Source organism: Hemiscyllium ocellatum, chromosome 20, assembly GCF_020745735.1.
Source record: "Hemiscyllium ocellatum isolate sHemOce1 chromosome 20, sHemOce1.pat.X.cur, whole genome shotgun sequence".
NCBI lineage: Eukaryota > Metazoa > Chordata > Chondrichthyes > Orectolobiformes > Hemiscylliidae > Hemiscyllium > Hemiscyllium ocellatum.
Window position 1 is genome coordinate 23,609,823 of NC_083420.1, and position 23,817 is coordinate 23,633,639.

The window sequence follows — 23,817 nt, forward strand, 5'->3', positions numbered from 1 at the left end:
TGCTAGTCAGGCAAGAGGTTGGAAGAAGGCAGCAAAGGGGGGGGGGGGGAGAAGTCAACATTTCGGGTGTGACCCTTCTTCAGGACTGCCAACTTCTGCAGAAGGGTTACACCTGAAACATTGACTTCCTCCTCATGCTGCCTGGCTTGCTGTTCTTCCAGCCTCCTGCCTGTCTACTCTGGATTTTAGCATCTGCATCACTTTTGATTGGTGACCTCTACCACCTAGAAAGACAAGGATATCAGACGCATGGGAACTCCATCACCTGTAAAGTCTCTTTCCAATCACACATCACCCTGACTTCAAAGTATTGTCATTCCCTCTCTGACGCTGGATCAAAATGCCAAAACTCCCTTCAGAACAGCACTCAGGTGCACCTGCACCAATTGGATTTGCAGTGGTTCAAGAAGGCACTTATTGGAGACAAGGGCTGAATGACAAATGCTGACCTAGTCAGTGACGTCCCTGAATGCATTTTAAAAAAGCACAAAACATTAACCAACACCACAACACTGAGATCCAAGAGTATACTGCTGCACCATAATGAAATAGGTAACAATGCTATTGCAGGATCTAGCTGAAAATGTGTTGCTGGTTAAAGCACAGCGGGTTAGGCAGCATCTCAGGAATAGGGAATTCGACGTTTCGAGCAGGATCTAACAAAAGCAAAAATAGAAATTGCTGGACAAACTCAGCAAGTTTGGCAGCATCTGTGGAGAGAAAGTAAAGTCCAGTGCTCCTTCATTTGAAGGATCTGAAAAATGTCTGCTTTTGTTTCAAATTTGCAGCGTCTACATGTTTTGTTCTAATAATATCAAAATGCTGGAGATCTGAAACAAAACAGAGAATGCTGGAGATACTCGGCAGATCTGGTACTGTCTACGGAGAGTGAAGTAGGAATAAATTTTCCAGTTCAGGATGGAGGTGAAACTGGGTGTTCTAAAGGTCTTAAATCAGATACCCTCTTTCCAAAAAAGGACACTACCGGTTACGCGGCAGAGCGGACGCAGTGATTGGTTGTCATTTGAATTGTTACAAAGAAAAGGGCGGAGCCCCGGCCGCCAGGCGGAATCCCCGCGTTTGCTGGTGCACTTAGAGCTGGTTCTAGGCATACAGTGCCACGTTGCTTTAGTCTCATAGAGACACGGAATAAATGCAATAAACGTCCAAAAAGAGCGACCGGGTGAAGCCTGGCCGGAGCTGGGGCGCAGCCACGTTATTGACCTTTTTTTTTCAAGCCGGTACTTTTCTTCCTAATAAAAGCAAGCGAGCAAACAAAACAAAAAGCAAGATGTTAACTGACAGTATAATAGAGGATTTTGACCGTCGGGAGGAGGAACCATGGTACCAGCAGGAGCAGCAGAATATGGAGCACGGTGAGTTTAAAGTTTAAAGGCGCTTCTCTAGATTGGAGTTTGTTGACAGGTACCAAGAAAATAGGCTGAGGTACAGTCGATGAGGGAAATCTGAAAAAAAAATATTGGAAGCGGACGGCATCTGTGGAGAGAGGCACTCAACGTATTAAATTTGTGACCTTTCATCGGCATTGGTTCTTAAGAATCCTTCTCCTTTAATCTGAACCGGGATGAAAGGAAATAATAATGCTGTCCTTACACAGTTGAGTGGGATTTTGTAAAAGAGACCAGCACAATGTCTGTGTTATCGCAAAGACCAAGTAAGTTGTTTGTTCACATGCTCTAATTAACATTGAACGGTGTTATTTGCTGAGCAGTGGAGTTTACCGCAGTCGATGGTGCAAGAGCATCCGGAGATCATTCGGCCTATCGTGTCTTGACTGGCTCTTCTTGAGATACCCGTTCCTTTTCACTCCTCACAGACCCCATTCCAAGAATTGGTTTGTGAAAATAAATTTTACCCATTTGTTTGCGGGGTATACACCATATCTGGCGAATTTCTTTTCAAACTGCTGTTGAGCCTGGGATGGGGAATGGTCGGTGGCTGTGTCCCGGCATTGACTCGCTGGTGTGGGCTGGGGATGCTGCAGTTCTGTGTCCTCTGGCCCTTTCCCGCCCCTCTGGCTCTGTCTCCATCTCCTTCTGGGGTGTCTTTCTATCCTTCTCGCCCAGCGCGCCTTTTCTGAATGGCTTGCCCTGGAGAGAGCTGTCTCCATAGAAACCATGTCCTGGTGAGAAGCTGAACTGCTGTAATCGAAAACCATCCCCTCCCCTCCCCTCCCCTCCCTACCCCGGAGCTTTATCGGAATCCCACCCCGTTATTTCATGAGGAAAAGTTGGTCTCCGCTTGGACTAAGAGAATCGGCGGTTTGTCTCCAACTGGTCTCTGAGGCTGGAGTTCGGGCTGACGGAGACAGGTTACCGCCTCACTGTAAGGAGGGCAATCATAGACCATTCGGCCCTTCGTTTCTGTACCGGCTCTGCGGAAGTGCAGTTTGTGCCACACCTATGTTCACTTCTCAGCCTTACACATTTCTCCTTTTCAAGAATTTCAGATTGCCTTTCTCGAGTTGAATCTTTTGTTCCTGTTTCAGACTATTTCCGATCCCCGAGGGGGAGCAGGGGAGGGAAAATAGCTAAAATAGCTGCTTTTTTTAAATCTTAAAACTGTCCTTTTGTTTTACTTAGCAGCCTTCCTGCAACTGGAAACCATGTGTCCTTATTTGCTCCATCAAATCTCCTACTTATCAGGAAAATCCTCTTTATTAAGCCTCGTTTTTACCTTCTGCAGTAAGCAGAGAACGTACAATGTTTTAGACAGGTTTGTCACTGGTGTTTTGACAATGCTAAGTAGCTACACAAATCCGAATCTGCCTCTGAGAATGGAGAGATTTGATACTTGGGAAGATGGACTCTTACAACGATCTAAATGTGCTTTATGTTGTAATGTCTGCCTTTCCTTGAAATAACATTGTAACAGCATAGGGTAGCCCTGGATGTGTCCACTGCTAAGAGTGTGTTCTTCCATTTAAAGAGTCATAGAGATGTACAGCACAGAAACAGAACCTTCGGTTCAACTCGTCCATGCCAACCAGATATCCTAACCTAATCTAGTCCCATTTGCCAGCACTTGGCCCATATTCCTCCAAACCCTTCCTATTCATGTACCCATCCAGATGACTTTTAAATGCTATAATTGTACCAGCCTCCACCATATCCTCTGGCAGCTCATTCCATACATGTACCACCCTCTGTCTGAAAGAGTTGCCTCTTAGCTGCCTTTTATATATTTCCCCTCTCACTCTAAAACTATGCCCTCTAGTTCTGGACTCTCCCACCCCAGGGAAAAGACCTTGTCTATTTACCCTATCCATGCCCTTCATGATTTTGTAAACCTCTATAAGGTCACCCCTCAGCCTCTAATGCTCTAGGGAAAACAGTCCCAGCCTATTCAGCCTCTCCATATAGCTCAAATCCTCCAATCCTGGCAACGTCCTTGTAAATTTTTTTTCTGGACCCTTTTCAAGTTTCACAACATCTTTCCGATAGGAGGGAGACCAGAATTGCACACAATGTTCTAAAAGTGGTCTAACCAATTTAACTGATTCTTTCTTTCTTTCTTTCTTTCTTCCTTCCCCCTCTCTAAAGATTGTGACTTGCTATGATTCTAGACCCACTGCTCAGAACTCCTCTTGATGTGGTTTGTCATTAAAAATGAACTTGGCTCATGGAGTTTGGGTCACGAGGCTGGTCGCGGCAAATTGACCTGGTTCACACATGGACAGGCTGTGGGGTAGGAGCAGTACATCAACAGGAGTGGATCCCAGGCTGATAATTGCCTAACCTGCTTCCTCAGTATCTGAATAACAATATGGAAACAAATGACAAGTGTGTTTATTACTGGCTTGGGAGCACATCAAGAAACTCATGTAAAGACCTTGTAACAGACTTTTGGAAAGAGAAGGGCAGCTTCAATTCCAACTAGGACACTGTTAAAATCTGCTGAATAATCAGAAGAAGATGCACTTTGAAGCACTCGGCAATGTTATCAACATGGGTTCCCAGTTTCTTTGTTGCACCCTCCTATTGAATCAGATAATGAAATGAGATTAAATCAGGAGTCTCAATGGTCTAAAGGATATCGAGGATTCTTCACTGTCAATGTCTAAGCAACGATCAGGCAAAGCCATTAAAGTCTCTGAAAAGCTGATTACATATGACCAAAATAGAGCAACATAGAATTTTATTTTGGGAGGTGGGGGAGAATGCATTGGCGGGGGGTTAAACTAGCTGTAGAAAGTTGGACCGTGTTTGTGTTTCCTTAATTATGGTGATCCTGATGTTTTCTTGTGATTGTAAACTGATTGTTAAATGGTAGCCGGTTGAGACTGGGCAGGATCAACAGTCTCTGATTTGATCTTTGCAACTTGGATCAGTCAAATGCTAACAGGTTAAAATTCAAGTGAAATGGATGTGGAGTAATGTTGTAAGAGACTGAGACTTGTATTTTACCCTGCATTTAACTTCATTCTGCTTGTTCAGTCACACAATGTTTAAAACGCTCACTGTCAGGCAACATCAGAGAAGTGAGAGTTAAAGTTCGCCTTTAACTGTTTCTCCACAGATGCTGCATGGCATACTGTGCATTTTTCTGTTTTTGTTTCAGGTATCCAGTATTTTTGTTTTTGTTTTGCCCTTTGCCAATGTAATAACCTTTTTTTTCTAGTGATCTGATTAATCTGCCTTCACTGCTGCAGTTATTGAATTCTCTGTCCCATGCTGTTTAAATCAATATCTTTGCCAATCCTGTCACAAAAGTTTGTGCTTCTGTCACATGCTTTACGCTATATCATTTAAAAGGAAAGCAAGTTGCATTTATGTAGTGCCTTTCATAATCTATCCCACAGTTTCTAAGCAACCAGAGAAGTAACTTTAAAGTTGTAAAGTAGGAAATCTACATACGGCAAGGTCTCGAGCAACACAAAATATGATTTAAATCATTTTGCTTTCCTTTTAGTGATGTTGGTTGAGGAGTAATCAACTTGCTTGCTTTTTGTTAAATAATTCTGTCCAATCTCTCTTCCCATTCCTCCGAGGGAGAAAGGCTGTCGTCTCATCCAAAAGTCGGGGCTTGTGATAGTGCCGCATTCCCTTTTCATTCCAGGATAGCACTGATTAGGTTCAAGCCTCTTTCCCAAGTCACTGGAAAGGGTTTTGACTTAGTGACTTGGGTAAAAGTGCTACCCTTCGAATCATAGCTGACATTACTGATTAATCTGAAGGAAAAATACATTAGTTGTTAGTTGCAGGTTGTCTATGAGACCATTGTTTGTAAGGCCCGTTGCTGCCCTTTTGGAGATGGGACTCCCTGTTTGATTGCCACATTTTGAGACTGTGTCTCATGTTTCCATCCAAACTTGTATTGGTACCAAAGGTGATGCTGAAGTCAAGCTGAAAGGTGTTTTGTGTGCACATGTGGGTTTGTATAGTGTTTACAACTACTGCTGGCTTCTCAGTGGCAGACTGTGAATATAAAACATTCATTGACAATCAGGGTTAATCCCTGGATTATGTCTACTCTATCAGATTACGTGTACAAAGGGGAAAATTGTTGATGTAATCTTGTTTTCAATTGAATAATTGTTTCTTGAGCAGTAATCATCAAACCAAGTTTTAAGTGAGAGTTTTGAACAATACAGACTTTCAACTTTTGGAGCAAGGTGATCTGAGGTAGAAAATGGCAAGTAAACAATGTAGAGTTGGGACTGATTTCTGAATAACTTGGAGATTTGATACAAGGGGAAATGGAGGCAAAATCAATACCAAAAAGCTCTCGAGGTGACCTATTCATCATTCTTTTCTCCTCCTTTCTCCAAACTCTGCCTGTATTTGTCACTTAAACCCTAAAGAAAATACAAACAAGGTTTAAACTTGAGTCAGGGAGAAAGTGAGGACTGCAGATGCTGGAGATCAGAGCTGAAAATGTATTGCTGGAAAGGCACAGCAGGTCAGGCAGCATCCAAGGAGCAGGAAAAATCAACGTTTCGGGCATGAGCCCTTCCTGAGGATTCTCCTGCTCCTTGGATGCTGCCTGACTTGCTGCACCTTTCCAGCAACACATTTTCAGCTTTAAGCTTGAGTCATACTGGGCCATGAGCACATGTTCAAATCAAGAAAAATAGATTACAGCTCATGCTGAAGAAATTCTACACCCAGTTTCTTATGAAGTGAACTGTTTGGGGCTGAGGGGAAACCAGAGTAAATTTGATAGTTGAAGTATGTAATGGCCTCTTGCCCCTGTATCTCGTGATAACAATTGTTCATTTGCTTTTGTTTGTTTTTAGACCTACACCTCGCAGCGGAGTTGGGGAAAACATTGTTGGATCGAAATACAGAGTTAGAGGAAGCCCTTCAGCAAATGTATGGGACCAACCAGGAGCAGCTTCAAGAGATTGAGGTGAGAAGTGGGGTCTGTAACTTAATTTTGATGGTTTTGAAAACGAAATGCGAATCAGTGAGTGCTATAGTTACGACAGATCAGACATCTGCTATGAAATCAACTTTATGTTCTCAATAGGGAACAGGTATAGCCTTGTAAGATCTTTCAGCCTTTGCACTTCTGCTGTCTTGTAATGTTCTTATCAAACAGACCTTCACTTTGTAGGTGCATTCAGAACAAAGTCTAATTTACTGCTTCAATAACCTCTGCTCTTTCATTGCTGAAGGTGTGTCATATATTGCAAATATTATTGGCAAAGCTGCTATTTGTTACCCTATTCTACGAGATTGACAGGCTGTCGACTTGGGGTGGAAAAGACAGCTAAATGTCACCCTATGTGCATGCACACTCTGACAGATATTTGTGTAGGTATCAGGTAGTTTATATAAACCCATTGCCCCATTCCTTCAACCAGATGCACGGAGTCCAAATATTGATGTAACTCACTAGTCAAATGTAGCACAGATAAAGAAACCCTCAAACTAAAGGTGATATTCAGCCCCTTAAGACTGTTCTGTTGCTCAATAAACCATAGCTGAATTTTATCTAGTCTGAGGTGCTATTCTTCATACCCTTGCATAGCAAAAATCAATCAAAGGTTGACAGCATCATGAAATTCTTGAGTGGAGTCCTGGGGACCTGAGGGTTTAGACCAGGATAATTTCTAAACATCTGCCTTTCTCTCTCTGGAGGAGTGGGAAATTTTTGGCCTCCATTTTTGTGGTTTTGCTTTCTTACTGAATGGTTTCTTGCTGTTTAGAGGCCCTGGCACCAAGAGCTGCAGGAAGGAACCAGACCTTATTAATGCTAGAATTTACTGATGTGGTAAAGCAAAACCCTGTGATATTTTCTTGTTCGTTCTCCACTGAGTGAGGCATCTCACTGGCATTAGTGAATGCTGAGATGCCACAAAGAACTTGTGCTACTTATAATAGCATCACCTAAAGAAAAGTACTCCTCAGTGACTAATAGCTTGGTATTTGCTGGATCTGCGTATGTTCTGTCTCATCCTTTGTCCTTCCTCCACCCCCAGCCCTCCTTGTTTTGCTGGCTTTTACCTCGTTGTCAGCATTTGGATCTGCACAATCACACAAGGCTTTGGGTGGATCCAGTAACTGACATTCGTCTGTTGTCTCGTAAAGTGCCGGGGACTGAACTGAATTGTTACATGGGGGTCCTGTGAGGTGACACCCATTCCTAGCTCTGCTGTCCCGTCTTGAAGATGTTTTCTTTCTGCTCTGAAATGAGGAGTTTATGATCTCTGAAATTTGCAGTCAAACCAGTCAGGTGATATGATTAGTACAAATGGAATGAAAGAACTTGCATTTCTGTAGTACCTTCTATAACTGCTGGATCCCTGAAGCATTTTAAAGCACAGTCATAGTTTTAATGTTGTGCACAGCAAACACACTCAAACAGCAATGATAGTGATGTTGATTGAGGAATAAATATTGGCTGGGACAGTGCTGAGGGAGTTTTAACATCCATTGGTTTGGGAGCCTAAGTTCTGGAGTGGGACTTGAACTTTCACCTTCTGATTCTGAGACTATATTGCTACCCAGTAGCAAATTTAATGACTTCAACTAGAGAGAACTTTAACAGAACTTCATGGCTTTTAGCTTTGCATTATTCAGAATGCACAGTGGCAATTAAATATTAAAAATGTTTAGAAGCCAGAATGATTTGCCATAGGATGACATTGAGGGTTTGTTTTGTAAAAGAACAATGATGGTTAAATAACTCCTTTTTTTGTCTTGAAAGCGACTGAGTGCAGATATTGTAATCTTTATATTCATTTTGTCAATGCCACTTAACTCCACCTTTTTTGACTAATAATTAGTGCAATGTTAATGACTACAAACTGAAAGAAGTGGAATTGTTCTTATTCAGCACGGTTTTAAATAAGACATAAGTTATAGGAGCAGAATTACATCTGTCCACTCTGTCATTTGATCGTCTGTGTTTTGAGAGAGAACTTTAATTTCTGTAGCGTCTTCCATGATCTCTGAACCTCTCAAAGCCCTTTACAGTCAATGAAGTGCTTTCCTGTTTTTGGAAGTATGGGAAGGCAGCACTTGCAGCAGTTAATTTCTGCATAGCAGGATCCCAGTAGGAGCAGTGTAATAAATGACCAAATTGTTTTTTCTGACTGCGAGAGCTCACAATGCACAACATTAAACTGTGGCTTGAAGCACTTCAGCACCTTTTTTTTGAAGTGCTTCAGGACATCCAGCTATATAAATGCAAGTTCTCCCTTTCCATTCTGGTGTTACTAACGATGTCAAATTTTATTGCCCTCAGAGGTAGCAGTGAGCACGTTCATGAGCCACTGCAGTTATAGACCCACTGAGGGTTTACTCCAAGTAAGAAACAAAATGGTTTGCTTTGCTATATCAGAGGTCAGTTAAGAGTAAGCAGCACTGGTGAGGATTGTCAGGCAGACTGCACAGTGACATGAATTCCTCCCCACATGGGTTTTTGTTGGATTTTTAATCTGGTAGTTTCATGGCTGTTGTTAATGCGGACAGCAAACTGCCCAGCCTTCAGGACAAAATCGATCACAACACCATACAACCCTCTAATGGCAACCACTGCAAGCTGTGTTAGAGTGTCGAAGTGGGGACACCACCCACCTTGTAGGTGGCAGGTACTCATGTGACACAGCCAACGTTGGTTCTGTCATATGCTGCAGGCAAGGATGTCCCGAGGCAGGGTAGACCAAGCAGACGCTTTGACAACTGATGAATGGATACCTGGCAACAATCCAGCGGTCAAGGACATTCGGCCTTGGATTTTTTGGGTGACGGACTTTGCGATACACAACAATGCAGAGTTGCCCAGCAGAGACTGACAGCCAAGTTCAATACCCATGAGGATGGCCTCGACTGGGATCTTGGGTTTATGTTATACTACAGGTGACCCTACTACAAATGGTTCTGAAAAGATTTACAAGGATGTTGCCAGGGTTGGAGGATTTGAGGTATACAGAGGCTGAACCGGCTGGGGCTGTTTTCCCTGGAGCATCAGATGCTGAGGGGTGACCCTATAGGGATTTACAAAGTTGAGGGGCATGAATAGGATAAATAGACAAGTCTTTTCCTTGGGGTCGGGGAGTCCAGAACTAGAGGGTATAGGTTTAGGGTGAAAGATATAAGAGGTGAGAGGGGAAAGATATAAAAGAGGCAACTTTTTCAGAGTGGTATGTGTATGGAATGAGCTGCCCAAGGAAGTGTTGGAGGCTGGTACAATTATAACATTTAAGAGGCATTTGGATGGTTTTTTTTAATAAATAAATATACAAAAAAAAACCATCCAAATGCCTCTTAAATGTTATAATTGTACCAGCCTCCAACACTTCCTTGGGCAGTGTATACACCAGGTTATAGTCCAATATAGGAAGGGTTTGGAGGGATGTGGGCTGGGTGCTGGCAGGAGGGACTAGATTGGGTTGGGATATCTGGTCGGCATGGACGGGTTGGACCGAAGGGTCTGCTTCCATGCTGTACATCACTGACTGAGTATACACTCACATATATACACACACAGTCTTGCATGAGATCATACTGTCACAGACCATGTCTCATACCATGCGCGTTCTCTCTCTCTCTCTCTCTCTCTCTCTCTCTCTCTCTCTCTCTCTTTCGCGCGTGTGTGCGCTCTCACTCTCGTGCACGATCTCTCACACGCATGTACTCCATCACGTGTGCACACTCTATCAATCATGCATACGTTCTCTCATGCACGCATTCCCTCGCACATGTGTCCATAGGGCGAATTTGTTTCTGCAGATACATTCTATTTTGTTCAAAAAGCACCCAATCTGTAGACAGTCAGTCCATGTGATATTTTATAATTTCCTACTTTCGGAAATAGAGCCAGTCTGACTCAAGGTTGGGATGCAAACAGACTCTAATCTCACATTTTAATGCATTGTCTTTATACCGATAAAACTTTTAACTTATTCTCAGGACTGTGACTTGAAAGAAGTTCTGGGATTTACATATTAATCAATTGAAACCTGCATCCTCATTCCACAATCTAGGTTTGTTCAATACATTGCATTAGTTGTATAACGCTTTGATCTTTTGCTATAAATTCTGTGTCCTTTGCTCTAACTCCACTAGCGACCTGATGAAGGAGCAGTGCTCTGACAGCTTTTACTTTTAAATAAACCTATTGGACTATAACTGGTGTTGTGTGGATTTTTAACTTTGCCCATTCCAGTCCAACACCGGCTCCTCTACATCATTGTTAATGAGACTAGTCTCATTCATTAAGTTTTAAATTCCCTCCCCCTCCAGTTGCTGTAATGGGATTTGAACTCTTTGTCCTTGAAGCAGTACACAGCCTCCCAGCCATCACCAATCCAGTAACGTTACCACCATGCTATCACTCCAGATGTGTTTTTGTATTGATGTTGACTGAAGGATGAATACATGACTGTGGGGAGGGGTGGGAAGGGAGGAAATGAGAAGGAAAATAAAACGTATGCTCAACCACTGAACATGATGCAATATCCCTGAAGTGCTGTTGGATGATGTGTAGGACTGGAATGTGTGTAGACCATAGTGTGTGGTGTAGCGAGGAAAGGGAGCCAGAAAAAAATTCCCGACCATTGCTTCCTGTTTGGGATTTGGGTGGATGTTGCTTGGATTACAGTGTCTGAATCTACCAGTGATGTAATGTGCAGCTGCTGTGCCCCTGAGGAAACGTGGATATTTATTGCTGTCAAGTTCAACACTACAATAACAACCTCAATTGACAACTTCACAAATACAACCTTCTCTTCTGTTAGTTAACAGGGTCAGGCACAGAATCAGTTAGGTGATTAGTAACTGTCTATAAACCTTAAGCAAACATTGGTCACATGTCCCTAATATTTCTATGGTTCAGTGTCCGGTTTTTTGATAATACTGCTGTGAAGTGTATTGGGACTTGTGTTTATATCAAACGTTTTATGGTAGAAATAAAAGTTGCTGCCAAAACACTGGGTTGAAAGTGATCCATCCTGATACAGCATGGCTTGATACAAGCTGACCTTTGGACCTTCCTGATCTCTGTTTTGGCCTTCAGAGGAGTTTGTATCTTCTTAACCTTTTGAGAGATTGCATCTTGTCTATGTTAGCTCATATCCAATAAATCTACCTCCAGTTAAATGACCTAATGAATGCTAAGCTTTGAAATGAAACCAGGAAATGGCAGAGTTGTGCTGTGGGGTAGTTGGTATCAGTGAAGAGAGAATACTGGGTCTGTGTGATTTTTTTTTTAATATACATATAGCTCACGTTTCTGCCATTTTTGCTATTCCTGTTCCATGTTTGGCTGCTTTCTATCGATGGTATTATAGGGATTAAGGAGATCTGAATCTTAGTTATATTGCTGCACAGGGAGTGTTTGTCCTAAACCGAATAAAAATAACTTGAGCAAGTCTCTTCTGGAAGAAAAGGAGTTGCTGCATGTCCTGCCAGACTTCCTCATTGTCGCAAATTTTCATTGCAGCACCATTATCCATTCTCCTTTCTCTCTCAGGATTGGGCTTTACACTGGTCTATTTTTTAACTTTGTTTAAACACTTGAAAACATCGTTCCCTCTTTTATTTTTCTTCCCCATGTTTTCTTTCTTTCCTTCACTCTCCCCTTTTCTACTCACTTTCTCTGAAGACCATTGAGAGAATCTAGGAACATTAGAGTAAGAAGAGGCCATTCAGCCCCTGAATCAGTTCTTGGCTGGTCTGTGGCCTAACTCTATATACTTGCCTTTGGCCCATATCTTTAACAACTTTGCTTAACAAAAATTTATCTATCTCCGATTTAAATCGAACAGCTGATTCTGCATCCACTGCCATTTATGAAAGGGTGTTAAAAATATTTGTGTGTAGAATTGCTTCCTGTTACAACATAGCAGTGAACCCCTCTGTTAATTAAACCACCCAGGAGCGCTCACCTCACCTTGTAATCTTAAAATATGAGTGACCGAGAACTCCCAAATTGCACTATTTAAAGAAAATAATATTAATTTACTTTAAAAGTGAACATTAAAAATCTATTCACAACTCTTGAGCTCCCTCTTTCTCTTAACTTAATACCTGCATTCAACTCTATAACAATATGCTGTTCCAATAAGACATTTATTAAAATTACATCAACTTAATTTCAAAACCACCTAATCACTATCCTCTTCTGTGACTTCACTCATCCGGGTGCTGAATTCCCTGGATGGTCATCTTTCCTTTTACTGTGAGTATGTTTCATGTGAAAAGGAACCTTTTTGAGAGTGAGTGTTTCCTAATTTCTTGTGTCACTCTTGCTCTCACTCCCTCCAGTTTTTAAAATGCCTGTTATACTTCCAACATTGGATTGTCTCATGTTGGCAAAACAATACATTCAAACACTCTCTTGGATTTTAGTATCCTTGGGCATAAGTTAAACTGGCTAAAATTTGAATTGTTGTCAAAGCAGCAGCCAAAACTCGGGTATCCATTTCACAGCCAAATGTTATTTTTTTTACAGTTGTACAGTATACTGTATGACTGCCATCTAGTCATTATATAGATGCTGGTAATCTCAGTTCAGAACAGATGTCGATCGCTGGCCCCCTCTTTCGCGCCTGCGTCCCCTCTTTAAGGTACAGGGCACTCCTTCAACTTCATAACACTGTGGACATCCACTGTTTACTTTCTAAACAGTATGAAGTTACCCTGATCCATCCTTTTATTTTGTCCAAAATGGATAATGTCACATTTGCTTTGAGCTGCATCAGCCACAGTTTTGCCTATTGTTTAGTCTATCAATCTCCCTTGCGATTTTATGCTACCATCTACACTGTGTACGATGCTGCCCAGCTACCACAATTATAGCTATCGCAATGGGAATCCGATTTAAATGGTTGCTGGAGATGTCAAAGATAAGTGTTGAGGGAGCAGAGACTGAAGGTGTTGAGCAGAGACTGACTGACTGACTGTGTTGACCAGTTTTGCTTTTTTTTTTTGAAAGAATGTTTGAGGAATGGATGAGACTTGATTCTTAGTCCATTTATTTGTTAACTAGCAGCAAAATGGATTGCACTTCATGCTGGGGTGAATGTTCCCTGCCCTCTCCTGAGGATCTTACTTAAAGAGGTCTGTCTAGGTGATCATTCTGGGAGGCAGCCTGGACGATCTAAACACTCTGATTTCCCACTAGGAGCTCCGATGTGGATTGGTGAAGTGGGTGTCCTGGCTGAAATACTATTCTTCTCCCTCTTTCTTTTTTTTATTTTCTTTCAAACTGTTGCTTAGTTCCTCGCTCTCTTCGTCACAAGGTGCTGTGTTCACATCTCACTCCAGAACCTGAGCACAATGACCAAGGCCAGCACTCTGATGCAGTACCCAGGGAGTGCTGCATTCTCAGGCAACAAGACATTGTGGGTCCTGTCTGGCTCCTAGGGCCGATGTTAAATATCCCACATCACACTCTGTTTTGAAGAGAAGTAGAATTCTGCCTGGTGTTCTGGCAAATCAACATCTCGCACAAATCCAGTTCATTATCACATTGCTGTTTGCAGGAACATGTTGCCATGTTCCTATTAGTACAGCAGTGACTGCATTTCAAATATGTCATTGACTGTAAAGTGCTTTGAGTCATCTGGCAATCATGAAAATTACTGTTTAATTTCAAGTGTCTTTTTTTTTTCTCCCATCCCATTCCTCTGTCTTGACTGTGTACTAAGTCTCAAACCTGAACCTTTCTAGTGATAGGCTTGGTTGGGGCCAAGATGGTCAGTGACTGTCGGGTGCAAGGAATTGATTTTTGAAAGGCCTTGTTCCTTCATGTCCTGCTGAGGCTTCTTGTAATGAGTGGATAAACATGCACAGTGAGAGATTTCTGGTGTGACCCTTCACTGCTAACTGACTCCTGTTTGTACCTCAGTATTTAACAAAACAGATTGAACTCCTCCGTCAGATGAATGAACAACACGCTAAAGTTTATGAGCAACTTGATGTGACTGCTCGAGAGTTGGAGATGACTAATCAGAAACTTGTTATGGAGAGCAAGGCATCCCAAAATAAGATTATAAGGTAATTAAATATTTCAAATCTGAAATATCTTGACCATTAAAAATCTTGTGTCTCTAAGGTTTGTCATTTTGTGATCAAAAATGACCGTACATACATTTCCCATTCAATGTTGCTGCGTCAACAATCACAAATAGAATTGAATACATGGTCACGATGGCTCTGGGGAACATGTTTTTAAAGTAATACCATTCCGTATACAATAAAAGGTTCAACTGATGTTCTTGGTTAGTCAAGGGCTTGATGATAAAACTGATAGACAGCAAGCAGTCACAGGATCAGTGAAGATTTGAATTTAGGTCAGACTGTGTGATGTTACTAAACTTGCTAAATGATCTTTATTGATTGTCATGTGGGTGTGTTCCCACACTTGGTGTCTCTGCCTAACCAGTAAGGTCACAGTGCAGTATTATATTAAAGATGGTGTTGAAGCCAGACAGTATGAGACTCGGACTAATATCAGGCAATCTAGAAGGAGTCAGTATGTGTTGAGTTCTACTTGGTTATTATGATCAAATAAGTGTGTGTTTGCCTGTAAACATGCTGCTTAACTTGCTTTAACTTTGATTTCAAATGTTATTGATTTCAGCAGGCGATGTGAACTCTGATAGCCAGCCCCTATTTAATAGTGAAGATTAACGTGGAGGAATCACTAGGATTGAAAGTAAAATAAGGAAGATAAACATCTTTGATCAACTCTGGGGAAGAAATTCCAGAATTTTGGAATTAGGTAGCAATGACAGAACACTTTTAAGATCCTTTGAGACTGTTGTCTACTGTAAACTCTCCAACTTGAAGGTAGCGACCCCTAAATTTCCAAAGCACCTTGCGATGCTTGCCTAATAATTAGATCAAATTTTAGACTCCAGTAAATTCCCCCTCAAAATCATCACTTTAAATCTAAATTTATAAATGTGAATTTCAATAGTCTTCAACTAAGGTCTCTGACAAGTTGGTTGCATGTTCGCCAGCCTGATCAATTACTTGTCACTGACCTCTAACCCAGCTCTCCACGACGCTTTAATTGGATTTGTCTGGTTTGTGTTTTGATAGCTTGGCAGAGACGATCGAAGGTCTACAGTCTCACATCGATGAGCTTCAGAGACAGTTGGAGGATCTGAAGGACAGTTCACGACACGAGGGCACTGAGCAAAAGAGGGTGGTGCATAGCCTTCCATGTCTGAAAGAGTTATATGATCTTCGAAAGTAAGTTCCACCATCAGTGTTATTTTATTGAAACTGAAACGTTTTCTTGGCAGCTGCATGATTGTCCTTCAGGCTGAAGTGTACAGTACACCTTGGAGAGCTGAGGATCTGTTGTTGCTTAGTGAGTGCTGCGCTCAACTCTGATTCAGAAAGCCCTAGGGTTCTATTTTACTTGGAGATTTGCATCTACAGATTGGGCTGGCATTCTTAGTGCAGTACAAAAGGAGTGCTGCACTGTATGTCTCTCTGGTCTTGTTGACCTGAGGCCCTGACTGACCTCTGAGTAGATGTAAAATACACCATGACAATTTTGAAAAATAGGAGAGATTTCTCTGATCTCCTGGGTCAATCTGGTACCAAACCACAAAAATCATTTGGAGAATTGGAATAATTGCCATATATACTTGAGTAGTGATCAATCTTCTGAAATAGTCGATATTCAACCTTTTAGTCAAAAAAAATCCAAACTCTTTCTGCTTACCACTTGCTTAACCCTGGAGTCCAGCCTGTGCTGGTGAAAACGCATTCATTCGTTCAAAGGCTCCTCATTCTCCACACGTTCACGTGGACTGCCAAGGTCCTCATTCTCCACACGTTCACGTGGACTGCCAAGGTCCTCATTCTCCACACGTTCACATGGACTGTCAAGGCAGCAACCTCGCTGATACCTGCGGACTTCCAGCCAAAAGCACACTCTAATATGACAGCGTTAGTACCTAGAAGAATGGGGGATACGTGGCCCATTGATTGCTGAGTGGGCAAATAATTGCACAACAGCTAGAGAATGCAGGATGTTGGAGAAGAGCATTCAGGATTTTGTAGGAAACTGTCTACACTAATTAGGCAGGAGCCTAAAAATAAATGTGCCAGCAGAGGAAAACTTGGCGTGTGACACCGTTAGAAAATTTAAGTTGCAACATACTTCAGTGGAAATTGCCTGATTTGATTCATGGATCCATCCAAATCATTGCCGTGAAACATGCACACAAAAAAACATGTTTGGATGGTGCACCACCTTTATAAAAGAAAAGCTGTTGTCTTCTGTGATGGATGGCTTGGCTTTCACGAGGTCTCCCAATATAACTTGATGTGTATCACATATTTCAGTGTTTTTTTAAAAAATTCAGACATTGACCAAAAGAATGAGTACAGATTTATCTATATTGGAATCTCATTCCTTTTGATGTGCTAACCAGTGAATGAAACAAAAACTGGAATTGCTGGAGAAGCTCAGCAGGTCTGGCAGCATCTGTGGAGAGAAATCTGTTAACGTTTCAGGTAGAATTCTGAGGAAGGATCACTTGGTCTGCAACATTAACTCTGATTTTGGTTTTGTTTCTGATTTTACAGTATCCGCAGTTCATTCACTGATTAGATTACTTACAGTGTGGAAACAGGCCCTTCGGCCCAACAAGTCCACACCGACCCGCAACCCACCCATACCCCAACATATACCCCTTACCTAACACTACGGGCAATTTAGCATGGCCAATTCACCTGACCCGCACATCTTTGGACTGTGGGAGGAAACCGGAGCACCCGGAGGAAACCCACGCAGACACTGGGAGAACGTGCAAACTCCACACAGTCAGTCGCCTGAGGCGGGAATTGAACCCAGGTCCCTGGCGCTGTGAGGCAGCAGTGCTAACCACTGTGCCACCGTGCCGCCCTGCTAAAATAAAAACTGAAAGAAGTTGGTGAGAAAACAGTATTAGTAAAGACTGGCCATGGAAAGAGTACATTCAATATTATGCTGTTGTACGTCCTTTTGGGACAAAGCTTAAATTAACAGTGGTCAGAAGAAAAATGTCCCCTCAAACAGCAGTTTATATAAGGATCAGTTTTTCATGTTCACCATAAGTAAAGCCACCCTCGTCCAGCTTTTAAAATATCGCTGAGAAAAGTTTGGAGTTTCTGAGTATGAAGACTACATAAAGAGAAATCTTCTTCTCATCTGACTGGTTCAGATTACATCTTGTTAATTATGTTGCTGAAGTTGAGAATGTAAGCAGTTTACAGAGATATTGATGTGTTAAGGAATGAGGCACAGTATTGGCGAATGAGGTATAATGTGGGGAAAATGTGAGGTTGTTTGTTTTGATAAGGAGAACAAAAGAACAGTATTATTCAAATGGAGGAAAGCTGCAACACAGAGATGTGGCACTTGTGTGTGACAGTCAAAGCCGTCCACAGCCACAGCAGGTATTCAGGAAGGCTAAGTAAAAACAATGACTGACTGCAGATGCTGGAAACCAGATTTTGGCTTGGTGGTGCTGGAAAAACACAGCAGTTCAGGCAGCATCCACATCCCTGACCACTATGGGCAATTTAGCATGGCCAATTCACCTAACCTGCACACTTTTGGATTGGAACACCAGGAGGAAACCCACACAAACACTGGGAGAACGTGCAAACTGCACAAGACCTATTGAATAGCAGCAGGCTTAAGGAGCTGAATGGGCTACTCCTGTTCCTGTTTGTTATGGTCTGATGTTCAGGCCAACCTTTCTCAACTGAAAAATGCCTCTAAACCAGCTCTTCAAGTGCAGCTTGAGGAAGGAGGGGAGATTCGAAATGGCTTGATTGCAGGAGAGTCGGTAAATACTTTCTGCCTCAGTGAGTGAGCTCAAAGTTAGCAGTGCAGAAGACCTGGGAGGAGATCAGAAAGGAGAATGTGGTCACATCATTTAAGGACTGGATATCCCACATTCCAGAGGCTTCTGTCCATCTGTCTTTGTCTGGTTTCCCTGCAGCATGCTTCCCCCCCACCCCCAAAAAAAAACACAGCTGGTTTTTCAGCAGGCCAGCCTGCCTTGGTGGGGTTGGGCTTACTGGTTAGACCAGGGATGCAAAAGCTAACACCACCATCCACAGCTGCTGCTGTACCTACCCGTCCCATGCTGTGTGTACCTGTGCTAGCTTACAGTGCACTGCTGCTGTAACCTTGTCTCAACAGGAAAAACTCCAGTACACTGGATTGGACCGCAGAGAGATGATTTGTGTAATGACATGATTGGGATTGATGAGTTATGTCATGCTGCAATTCGAGAAACTGTGTGATTTAGTATTCAGAAAGTGAGGAGAGAATGTGAGGCGATTTTAATACATGTTCGGGTCATGTTCTGGTAATTGGTATTTTCTGTACTGGGGTTTTAAAAACTAAATACAATTGTGTATGATGTTTAGTGTTTAACTTTGCATTTAGTGCCCACAATTTAATGTCTATCTCCTTCCAAGTGAATTTTAATTCACAAAATAAAAAAAGTACTGTTTGCCATTTTGTCCCAATGATTTGATATCAAACTCCATTTTTATTTACATGTGTATACAAAGGGCCAACAACACCTCTGCTCTGATTTTTGTTCCTCACAAATGAAAAATTTCCAATTCAATCCCAAAATGTGCCAGAATTTGGAACATTAGGCTTGGACACCAGTGTGTGTTTGGGGGAGGAAACAGAACAATGCTCCAGGACCTGGTGTTCTCTAAATCTAGGTACCTACCTTGTCTCTCGGGACTTCTCTTTGATTGCTGCAATAGATGTTAGCAGCTGTTTCTCTTGGCTAGAAAGACTAGCAATGGAGTTCATAATCTCAGAATAAAGAGCCAATCATTTGGCACAGGAATAAGAAATGTTTTCACTTGGTATTGGGAATCTCAAGAATGTCTCTACCCTGAATGTTCAGATTCACTTAAAATTGAAGTCTATAACTTTTTTGAGACTGGGAAAGGAGGGAAATGGAGGTAATGTGTGAACATGGAATGAAGGTGGTAGATCAGCCAAGATGGTGTTGAATAGTGGATCAGGCTCAGGGTTGAATGCCCTGTTGCAGTTCCTGTTACTGATATTCCATCTCTCAAGTTGAATGATTTTCGGAATGTTGAGCTGCTGATTTATTGCAGGTTTTGTTTTTCTGTTTACCAGGTACTTTGTGTATGACCACTTGTTTGCTGCCGAGATCACATCTGATGAGACACATGTTCGTCCGTTGGAGGACGAAAATGAGAAATTAAAAAAGAATATGAGGATGCTGCAGACTCAGCTGACCCTGGAGAGGCAGAGGAGAGAATGTGTGGAGCAGGAATATTCCCTGCTGCTGAAGGAGAATGGTGAGCTTGAGAAAAGCCTCTCCAGTTTGGATGAGTACAAACAAAGCATCCAAGAGCTGGAGAGTAAAGTGTTGGAATTACGTCAGAGAAGTCAAGGCACAGTGAACTTTGTCAGCGTAGTGGACAATCTGCTCCCTGAATCCTTCCTGTTTTCTGGGAAAGATTCTTCGGGCCTTGAGCAATTCTCTGGGATTAAGGTTTGTGTGAATGGCGAGAGCTTGCCAGCTGAGCAGGATCCATTGCGCTCTGGTGAGACCCTGAAGGGCAGCTCTGATGAAGACCTGTTGAAAGGCCATGAGCAGACCTGTATCAGGAGAGCTGAGGCAGTTCGCCAGCGAGGCATCTCCCTTCTGAACGAGGTGGACGAGCAGTACATCGCCCTGCAGATGAAATACAACGAGCTGCTAAGCAGGTGCCATTCCCAGGGGGAGACATTGAGCCACAAAGCTGTGCAGACCCCTCAGCGTCTCTCCCAGGACCAGGCTAGTCAAAGCCTACCCATCACCAAGCCCCTGAGGAACGATCCAGCCACTTGTCCTGCTCAGCAACCTCCCAATGTGGAACTGACCAGCTCTGCCAATAACTCCCAGCCAGAATACAAAGTTTTGTTCAAAGAAATCTTTAGTTGTATCCAAAAAACAAAAGAAGAGATCAATGAAAGCCGATCAAAATACAAATCCCTCTCCGTGCAATGTCCAAATGTAGCTCAACTACAGCAAGAATAGAAAAGTTACCAGTATTGTTGTATCTGAGTTGCAATAAAGCATTGGGAACTGAAAAGCCACAAGAAAACCTCAACTTATTTTGTAAAAGAAATATTCCTTTACAATTCTCGTGATCCAAGAATCAAAAGGATCTGTTTGATCTCCATGTATTTGTAAGTCAGCTCTCTGTATGTGTGTGACTGTCTCAGCCAAAGAAAGTCCACATTTTTTTTCCGGAAACTGATGTATTTCTAATTTTTGGATTATCTGTCTGTCTGGTTATTGTGCATTTTCTAGCTGTAGCGAATCTTGAGCCATTGAAATGGTTAATTATATAAATTGGGGGAAGAAGCAGCTATTTTCTGATCCAGTCCCAAGACCTGTACGCCAGAAAGATCTTTATCGATCTCTGGTCTTTACTGAGTGGGCTGGGCCCTTCACAATGGGAATGCCACATTGGCCTGGGTTGATGGTGCCAAGGTGGAAACCTCTGCACTGCCTGGTGACTTTCACTGGAGCATGTCTGTAAAGTGAGAGATGAAAGGAATTGTTCTGACCTCATGGCCTAATAATGTTCTACCAGGTAATAGCAAAATTTATATTAAAGTGTAACAACTGAAGTACCCTGGAAGGGTCTCCTATTGTGAACTGACCTTTTTATTCCCCGGGGGGGTGGCGTGAAGATACTGTTGGAAACGATGCTTAGTGAATTTGTTTTCAGAACATTTCTGGTTTATACCTCTTTTATTTGAAAGAATAAAGCTGTGTAGCAGCAAAACTTAAGATCAAATCTATATTGCTGTACACTGCTATTGTGTAATACTGCATATAGGGCATTTCAGAATTTCTCTCTTCACTCAAGTGCTATTGTCAGGTCAGTCCAAGATGAAGACTGTTTGTTTGTTTCATTCTTTGAGGAATGTAGGGGGTTACATTCTGAAGTGTGCATCTAATATTGAGTCTGAAAGGGACTTGCATTTCATATACACCTGTCAGGATATCTCGAGTGCTTTTTGGTCATTATTGCATGGTCATGGGTAGCATTTCAGTAAGAACTGCTACAGCCAATTTACTGATGTGGTGGTGTTGCTTGGGGGTGGACAAGGTCAGAAGTCACATGACACCAGGTTATAGTCCAATAGCTGTACTTGAAATCACAAGCTTCCAGAGCAGAGGTTGTGATTTCAAATACACCTGTTGGGCTATAACCTGATGTCATGTGACTGTGAGAGCTTACTATTTATAAATTGAATGATGGAATGGTGACCAGATAGTTTGGTCGTTCTTGTAGTGCTGCAGTGCCTCTTGGCAAGTTGGAGACCTTCTGATGGTCATGTGGGAGCTAATGTCAAACCCATCCTCTTATGTTCAGTAGGAACCCACTGCATGACCTGCTGGTTATCAGACAAATCCTATTTACAGCTGCTTTTTAAAATGCATCAACACACTAGGTATGGTCTGTATTGATTTGAGAAAATGCTGCAAATGGTCAGTCAATGAAGAGTTGTTAATATTGCAAGTATAAATGCTTCTTTGTAACTGTCCTGCCATGTCCAGTTCTAGGGAAAAAACGTGGAATAAGAGGACTTGTGCTGTGCTTAAGTGGTGAACGAGAGAGACTGTTGCTAGTGATGAAATGTGATACTTGGACGTCCCCATGAGTTGGATGTTTTGAGTTAGGAAATGAGTGAAATGGGTTTGGGGTTTGCAGGAAACTAGTAGAGTGAGAAGGTAGGTGAAAGATAAAATATACAGGTGGAAGAATGGGAAGAGAAGGGGAGAGACTGTTAACTGTTGATTTAATGGTATCTTCCAAGGAGGTGACTGAGATACCGGGTATTTTTGAATTTGGCTAAATTTGGCTGTTGCTGCTAGGCTTTCCACATGAAGTGACCATTGAAATTATGGAAATATTCCAATACTTCTCCCATGGCAGGAATAATTGATTTCCTAAGTGGAAAATATGGTAAGAGCAAAAAAAGCACTTTGGGATTTCATTGCTCCAAAATTCAGGTGTTTGGCTTTGGTTGATTTTAATTATATACAACACTCCAATAAGTGGTGCAGAAGCACCATAGATTTGAGGTAGGCTTTGGAACTCCAATATCTGGATGGATGAAAGTTTGCAATGTTTCAGATATTACATCAGCCACACTGCCTGTGTTAGTCATTCACTTTGTAACGTACTGGTTTATGAACCAATTGGAAACTTACTTAAACTTTGGTGCTCCTGAAACTTGTCCCTTTTGTCACATATGACTACAGAAGCTGATGGAATCTGAACAACTTATTTATAATGTCTCCACTCAAAATAGATGGTCAGTAGAAATGTGTTTATATTCAAATGTTGGTCTAATGCAGTGCTTTGTAAGATTATGTAGAATTGTTGATATTGAACATTGTCTCATTGCTCAAAAATAGTTTGTCAGTATTTGAAGTTCTTAATAAATAACTTCTGATTTCAGCTTTTATGGCTTGTTCAATTTTTATCAGCCTGGAAAAACTCAATAGTTGGAATAAATAGCTGAAGTCAAGAAATTCATTAATTATTGCATTAGGGTTGGGCTGCAATTAATAGAATACATCCCCTTCTGATTCAGCCCTGCTACATACATTAAGTAAACTAAACCATTCAAAGGTATAGTCAACTCCTAGTTTATTCTAAACTCTAATCCAAAGTGATGCTGGAGAAGGAAATGACCGGTGGCCTTCAGGCAGTATAGCTAAAGAGACAGAACCTTTTTAATGGTGATGTAGGAACAAAAAAAGCATGAAGTGAACAAAACAGTTCAAATCAATAGTCTATTGCTTCAGAAGGCTGCTCAGTGCTTGCCCAGAAAGATGTCTATCAACTTCTATCCCAAAGCATACTAATCATTTCTATTACTTTTAGTGTATTAAAAATTAACTCTGCTCTCTTCTCATAATTGTCCTCTTCCACGCTCCATCCCTTTCCTCAGGTATTATCCAATGATTACACTATCAGGTTTTATCTAGAAGGATAATAGTATTATGTAATTGAAGTGATTGTTGAATGGTCTTTCCCTACACCCTTGCCAGTTGCATGTATGATCAGACCTGTGCTCCAGTTACTTCAACTTTCTCATTTGCTCCTTTTTATTGTCTTTGGTATTTTCCTGACTTCTGACTTGGTCCAAATTAATATTTTGGAAAGTTGAGGGCACAATGTTTAAACAATTATAAGCATCACCGCTCCTTTATCTGATTTTGGTTCATCATTACTTCCCAAGCATTGCAAATTTTGCAACTATAAGTAGAATTATCGAAACATCCTCAGCCAAAGTGCAACATAGACATCAATTTACAAC

The 23,817-nt window shown here is 41.8% G+C and overlaps 1 protein-coding gene across 1 annotated transcript; it reads left to right on the plus strand.

Moving 5' to 3' along the window:
* The first annotated feature begins 1,078 nt into the window (after positions 1-1,078).
* cdr2a (cerebellar degeneration-related protein 2a) lies at positions 1,079-22,860 on the plus strand. The gene is made up of 5 exons (XM_060840209.1): positions 1,079-1,376; positions 6,260-6,372; positions 14,323-14,471; positions 15,522-15,674; positions 19,600-22,860. Exons 1-5 carry the CDS (start codon positions 1,292-1,294, stop codon positions 20,507-20,509), a joined length of 1,410 nt encoding a protein of 469 aa, XP_060696192.1. The 5' UTR covers positions 1,079-1,291; the 3' UTR covers positions 20,510-22,860.
* The last annotated feature ends 957 nt before the right edge of the window (positions 22,861-23,817 follow it).